This window comes from Pundamilia nyererei, unplaced genomic scaffold (assembly GCF_000239375.1).
Source record: "Pundamilia nyererei isolate P.nyererei 1_Seehausen unplaced genomic scaffold, PunNye1.0 scaffold00177, whole genome shotgun sequence".
In the NCBI taxonomy this organism is placed as follows: domain Eukaryota; kingdom Metazoa; phylum Chordata; class Actinopteri; order Cichliformes; family Cichlidae; genus Pundamilia; species Pundamilia nyererei.
Window position 1 is genome coordinate 927,976 of NW_005187578.1, and position 7,720 is coordinate 935,695.

Sequence of the window (7,720 nt, forward strand, 5' to 3'; positions counted from 1 at the left end):
GAGGTTTTGTGTCTAAAATGCGCGCAGTTCTAACTGTAGAAATGAAAACTTTGATAAAACCTTGGCAGCACTAGTATGGAAGCCAGGAGAAACCTGATGGCTAAACTAACTAAACTTGAGCTGTGAGGTCTAGCACCATCAATCTGAAGCCAAAAATGTCGTAATGATTGTTGACACTGGTCGTCTTTTGTCTGTGACAGCCCAAAGTCACACAGCATTCCCAGTTTATGGATTTTAACACCGTAGAGGCCGACCTGTTCTCCTGCTGGCCTGCATCTGTTTTATATGACTGCATTTAATCTGCTTAGAAGAATCGGGCCGACTAGAGTCCCTTATGCCCCCCCCAGTGGAGTTCATAAAACTTTATTATTGTTTCCTGACACTTTTTTCTTTTTTCACTCACTGATGTGTCCTTGTTGAGTTAATTACAAACTGTTTGCCTGATTATAAATGCTTTATGCTTCTCAGGGCGCTCTTGAAAAGATGTCTTCAGTCTCAATGAGATGACCTGATTAATAGATTGTTGAGAAGGAAGGGACCCAAAGTGGAGACAGAACAAATCACTCTGTTCAATCATTCTGTTACAGTGTCACATATTTAAATGTAGTGTTTTACCGTACAGCTGGCTGAATAGGGTACAGAGACATTGTAGAAACCCTGTAAATAAAAAAAGTGCAAAGTATCAGTCCTGACTTTAAGCCAAAATAAAAGCTAATTGGGTGAGTTAGACCTGTGCAAGTGTAAACAAAAGTTTTCTGTATCAGGTCGGGAGTCAGTGGGCCCGAGTCATTGCTGGAGACAGCTTCTAGTGGACATTAGAGGAACTGCAGCTGTAGTCAGGTTTCATTATTCAGCCCTGGATGTTGGTCTCTCGGTCATAATTAGAGCTCTGACTTGACCAAACTGTGTGTGGACGCTGTATGAATAAAGGTTTAATAACAAAGGAAAGAAAAAGCAACAAGGTTTCACAAGAACTTTATTTATAGAAAAATGAAATAAAGTGAACAAAGGCAGCTGTTTTTCATCGTGTGGCTGATTATTGTAAAAATGGAAGCTGAGCTGTAATCAAACGTGAAAAAAGAAAAGCAAGAAGTGAATCCAAATATAATCTACTGCATTAAACTCTCTCAGCAACACAGAAGCATAAGTCGTAAGATATACAGGAAGTGTATTTTCAAAATAAGGCACAGCACTAATGTATCACGGCAGCCCCATGAAAGCAAAGCCTCTAAAGAGTATCTGATGACTGAAACGTGGAAAACTTTAAATCCTGTGATCCTGATGGAGGCGGCGACCTCAGTAATCACTGCAGGAGAATAAACTCAGCGTGCTCACTGAACTTCAAAAGAACCTATGAATATCAAGCAGCAAAAAATAAAACATTCATACGCCAAAATCTCTCACAAACCTTTGAAGCCACCAACACCAGAGCTCAGACCGCCTCAAATCCACCACATTCAATTTCAGACAGTAATTACAGTCTGGCTAATGTCACTGCTAGAAGGGGCTGCGCCGCTCTCGACTCCATGCAAACTTTTTATTCGTTTTAGCACCAGATCCTGCATCTGCTCCTCTATTAAACCTAAAGCTGCACCTAGCAAATATTTAATGAAACGCGTTTGACGGCTTTAATCAAACTTTATTTAAATTCTCTTGGACATCCCAAAGTTTCTGATGTTGTTTCAGGAGAAAAACAACCATAAAGATGTCCGTTTGGGGAGTTTGGGGGGGTTTCGTGGAATGATGCAGCCAAAGAAAACACGGGTTACTCGGTTTAAATATTTAACCTGCTGTAAACAAAGATGTAAAACAACATGTATCTTTAACCAGTTCACGCTGAGCAGCCTGGCGCAGATTTAAAGGTATGTTCTGTAAAATATTTAATGAAAACTTTAACCACAAGGTGGCAGTGTTCCAGCTCTAAATACTGCGCCGATGTTACAGTTTCTCTCCATGTTTGACATTCTTAACACTTCCTGTGTTCTTCTGCATGTTAAGTTGACACTTTTACTAAATTTTAAACGGTTTTAAACCATCTTTAAATGATTTAAGCTCCTTTCTGAAAAATGTTTTATTAAATATGACTTCAAACGGAGCCCATAAAGTAATCTGGAAAGAGTTTAGTGAGGTCACAAACCCCTGAAACTGAGGGCTTACTTATAGAGGAGGCGCCCCCTGCTGGTCAGAGAATCCAGGTTTATTCTGCATTGGCTTCAGGACACCGTTGTCCATCCTTTATGTACAGTCTCTAGACAAATAGTTCCTAAAATTGGATATGTCACTTCCTGCTTGGCACCACGTCTCATAAACACTTTCAAAAACCTTCTCAGTGGCTTCTGTGAGGTCATTGGTTTATTTAAAGTTAAAGCGCTGGCTGATGTCTCCTCTAACACTGCAGGGTTTCCTTTGCACACTGAAACCAGCCTGACATCGACTCTGTGTTGGTGTCTTTTCCCACCAGGCTTCTCAGAGACCAGCTGAGGCCTCCTGTGTAAATATATATATATGTATACTGTATATGAACATCCTGATAAAAAAATCTCAAACTTTTGTTGTATTTCTCTAAGTTCTCATCAACATCTGACGTCTTTCGTTTCCGTTGTGCAATTAAACCTCGACCTCATCTTTCACACTTTATGGACCTTTGATTTAGAGAAACCTGAATTTGTCTCCGTGCATCAGCTGATTTAAATATCTAGCGAACCTTTTAAATAACCAGTTAATATTCTGATGAATTTTCTGGTGTCAGTACCAACTTCTTCCTTTAAACAGTCAGACAAATAAAATGTCCTCCAATGATGTCGACCAATCACAGACCTTCTCTTTGATGTGTCCTACTTTGGGCCTTCTACTTCCTGTGATCTTCCTCTGCTATCCGGGTGGCACCAGCTTCCTCCACAGGCCCCTCCCTCTTGCTCTCCAGTGCGACCTCGGTGTAGGTGACCCCCTCTTCCGGCTTGCTCTCCTTCCCTTGGAGCTCGGCCTCGGCGCCCTCCTGGCCCTCGGCGCCCTCCTGGCCCTCGGCGACAACTCTCTCCTTCTTCAGCTTGATGCGGAAGGCCTCCTTGCTTGGAGCTTTCTTGGCGATGTTCTCTTTGAGCCGCTCGCCAGACTGCTTCAGCCGCTCGCCAGCCTGGTGCATCTTCTCCCTCCGCTCGGGTGGCATCACCTTCTCGCCCAGGTGGTGGAACTTGGTGCCCAGGTTATCTTTGGTTTTGCTCATGTTCTCCTTTGAGAAGGCGGCCTTCAGTGTTTCCGTGCTCTTCATGACCGACTTCTTGAGTCGAGCAGCTCGCGAGGGGTCGGCTTCTTCCAGACTCAGGTACTCCTCGTCAGAGGAGAGGTCGGCGGGGACGTCGTAAGAGTCCGGCTCCATATCCAGCCCCTCCAGGCCGGGTCCTTTAGGGGACTTGGTGACGGCCACTGACGGGACCTCTGTCTCACCCTGCAGATTAAATGAAAGTTAATTAAATATTAGAGATTTATTATCGAATGTTTTTATTGTTCCTGTTTTTAATGATTCTGTGTTACTGTCCCATCTGCTGAGTGTAAAAGAGATTTTAATCTCAATTAGAGATGCACAGAGTTCATTTCTTTTGTTTCCGCTTCCATGTTACAGACAGAAAACTTAGATTTTGGCTTTAGATTGAGACATGTTGGTGGTTACAGTTTTTAACAGAGCTTAAATGTGTTTGTTCAGCCCTGAAAACATCACATGGAAATAACTTATTTTCTTGAGACTGATTTTATGAGAAACAACCCAACAGGACCCATAATGTTGATTTTCTGCTTTTGTTTGCAGTTTAGTTGAAGTCAGGCGAAAACACTTCTTATTTCTGTCCTGGATGAATAGAGGTGAAACACATATCCAGTTAAAGCATCTGAGTCTGTGGAGGACAGACATCCATCTCAAATGTGCTTTAAAGATCTGGAGTTTGATTTTTATCCGTCTAAAGTGCTCATTAATCTTAAATCTGCTTGACTCCTTACACTTTTGCAGCAGAAGTCATCATTCATTAGCAAAGCGCCTCGTCTATCTCGGGATAAACACACGCAGTTGAAACTGATATCCATCTGTCTCTTCTATCCACTGAGGATAAATTACTCTGCTGCTCGTAAAGCTGAAGGGAGCTCGCACAGAAAACTCGATATTCCTCTGAGATACTCTGTGAGACTCAACCTACAAGCTCTGAAAACACCGGCAGCGTCATAAGATCCAGTTTTTCTATTTTTGCACATGGCGAGTAACCAAGGAAGCGGCTGGCAGGAACGACACCTGGAACACAGAAATACTAACTGCACCACCCGGTGAAGTCGGAATTCTGGTCCCTGTTGGACTGGACTGTTATCACAGCTGATTCGAACAACTTCTCATCTCATTCTGTCAGATAAGCATCTCGCGTGTGAACAGAGGCCGCAGTATACCGTCCACCAAGAGACAGTCGTGTTTTACAGCTCGTCCACGTCAGGAGACGAGAGGCGGTGGTGGCATACGCCCACGAGACACCGATCCCAGTCTGGACCTTTGAGTATTACGCTCTCTGTTCAACTTGATGATCACGGCAAAATGTGTAGCAGACATGTGGACATGCACGCAGAAGATGCACTACCAGCAGGGGGCGATAGTGTATTTAAAGCCCAGAAGTTGGTAGCAAAAAAAACTCATATGAAGTACATTGCAGGGTCCTTAATCGCCAAAGATTAAGCTAAGTGGCTAACATGTACATATAAGTTAATATGTTAATAATATGTGTTTAAACACTTTCCTGTGATTATTTTCATTGTGGCTTGAAATAAAATGTCCCTCTGCTGTTACTGCAGCGTCTGCATGATGCACCGACGTGTCCGTGCCACGCTTTGCCATCATATCAGGCTGATCTGTTACTTTAGCTTTCACTCACTGAAAGATTTGCTAAAAACTTCTCGCCTCAGTTCAGGCGCTAAAAATATCTCGGCTAGTTTTAGGTGCCAAAAACTGCTTGGCTAGCTCTGGGCACAAAAAACAGTTTGTTTAAATTCAGGTGCTAAAAACCGTAAAGAGGCTTGATTTGTTACTAGTTTGCTAATGCTAACTAACTTATTGTATTTTCGGACAGTAGAAGGAGAATTTGATGAGTAAAATAAATGAGAAAAGGAGGAATGAAATGTCTCACATTCAAAGTTTAGTGCCCTCCTTAGTGCATGATGGAAACCTGTGTTCATGTGCTCGGGTTTTACAGCGACCAAGAGTTTTAATTGTTTTCGTGTCTTTACTCTTTCGAATGGCCGACACAACGGAGCAGCCGCTGGAGGAAGCTCGTCGCAGGCCTGCTCCACCTGCTGCGCCCTACAGGTGACTTTGGATGTGAAAGCCAATTAATCCTAATTAAGCCGTGGCCACCTGAGACGATGACACTCATTAATCAGGGCGGAGTCGTCAGAGCGTATCCACACGCTGTGAATGACACAATAATTACACCGGCAGGGAATGTGGGTCGAAGTATGTATTAATAACCTCGCCGGTAAAGGAGGAAGAAGAAACGGAGAGAAACCATCAGAGCTTTTAATTACGTTAACACACTCAGCCACACTCGAATCCCAACCTTTATGTGTCATTTAAATCATGAACGGGATGTACCGCGTGCAGCAGCAGGGGCCAGGGGCCAGCCTCTAGTGAGCGTTAAAAAGAAACACAAAGCCACTTCCAAGAATCACGCGAACAAATTAAAGAACGACAAGAAAATCACAGCAGAGAGACGCAAAGGACAACAGAAACACGCAAAACAGGTAAAAAGAAACACGGAGAAGCACGAAGAGTCCAAAAGTGTCTGCAGAGGCACAAGGTGATTACAAGTGACCACAAAGAAACACAAAACAACCAAAAAGACACAAAAAACCCTCAAGGAGAAGCACAAAACAACTATAGACACATAATGAAAGAACACAATGACACCAACACAAACAAAGTAAAAGCACAAAATTACACAAAAATGTCTTAAAAGTCAAATTAAATTACTTCAACATGACGACTGGATGGAAAATAAACACAAAGAAACAAATAAATAAAATAAACAAAGTATTGATTATCACTATGAGGCCTGTCGTGGTTAACAAAGCTGCACAGTGAAGCTGTGAGTACGTGTTCAAATCTCAGCCGTATTTGTGGCGTTTGAAGAGCTTCCTGCTGCGGCGCCTCCTGTTAGCAGGGTGACCTCCTTTAATCGTGTTTGTTCACTCCTCATCGTCTCCCTGCAGAAACATCACAAACTAAAAGCCATCAGCTCCTCTAAAATTACACATTGTCCTCTGATGTCCGCCGCGCGCGCCACAGCGGCCCTGAGAGTAAACCGGCGGCCATTTATCTTTTTCTTATTACTGCCCACCGTCCGCCCGTCATCATTCAGCCGCCGGCAAGCGACGAGCGTCTCTAACAAAGCGCTCGCTGCTTCCTGGTTAAACGACCGCAGCCGAAGCTCTATATTAGGAGACGAAGGGAGGCCTCAGAATAATGACAGCACATCGGTCATGTGGAAACTCAACACTGCAACTGTCTGCAGAGGCACCGCCCGGGACCAGGCTGAGCTACAGCTGGGCTCGCTGTGAAGAAGGACAGCAGTATCTCATGTACTGTAGCTGGGAACACGCACAACACAGCAGATATGAATCATCGTCCATGTGCGCACACGGCCTGGGGCGCGGTCATCGAGTGGAGAACTGCTGTATAATTTAATGATTTAATAATGACCATCAAATTAAATCAAATCACTGTTATTGTCACATCACATGTGCAGGTACACTGGTACAGTACATGTGAGTGAAATTCTTGTGCGAGCTTCACAAGCAACAGAGTTGTGCAAAAATACAATAACGTAAAACAAGCAAAATATAAGAATGGCTAAATCTGAGACTAATAAATATATGTACAATATATAATAGTATATGCATTACTGGATGTCAGAAATCAGTTAGAAACGAGAGGGTTAAAGGGTTCATGAGGAACATGATGAGTGCAAATTACCCATGATGCACTGGAAAGTAAGAACTATGAATGATGGACATGAAACATGAAGATGGTCCACTGGTTTGTGGACATGTTTTAGCCTCATGTTAGCATTTTGGCAGCTCCCATGTTGTTTTTTGGAGCCAGAAATGTAGTTAAGTGCTAAGTTAGCCGCTAATGTTAGCCAGCTTGGTTCAGTCTACATTCATAGACTGTATAAGTTCATCACACAGACACAGATAACTGCTAATTAACGCAAAGTAACAACATCAACACAGTTTTTACTGCATAGCGCCCGCATTACCCCATATGGAAAAGAAATAGAAAAAACTTATAAAAGACTTGTATGAGCTTTAGCTTGCTTCATATAGTGAATCACATCAGGCTTACATGATTTACTCATGAAAGTGGCCACTTTCTCATTACTTTCATATATTGTTTTTAGGAAGTGTCCAAAACATACAAGTTTAGTTTAAACAACTTTTCAAGGGATCTTATATCTGTTTTCACTCTTATATGCTTTTCATACAAGTTTCACACAAGACAGATACAAACTTTATATAATTTATATATATCTTTTCCATATGGGTCTGGTCAGAACACTGCATTAAAAATGCTCCAACAGCAAACCAGAGATTGAATAGAAAGTGAAAACAAGCAGACAGCTAGCAGCTACAGCAACCTGTAACTGCGTCTACTGACACAGTCGGTGGGAAAAGGTCAGTCAAAAAGACACCACCC

The 7,720-nt window shown here is 42.7% G+C and overlaps 1 protein-coding gene across 1 annotated transcript in view; it reads right to left on the reverse strand.

The window, feature by feature from the left end:
* Positions 1 to 965: 965 nt before the first annotated feature.
* cavin4a (caveolae associated protein 4a) overlaps positions 966 to 7,720 on the reverse strand; it is an 11,835-nt gene continuing 5,080 nt past the window's right edge. The window contains exon 2 of the mRNA XM_005746342.2: positions 966 to 3,445. Within this exon, the coding sequence (XP_005746399.1) occupies positions 2,849 to 3,445 (597 nt within the window). The 3' untranslated portion in view covers positions 966 to 2,848. The remainder of the gene's footprint in view (positions 3,446 to 7,720) is intronic.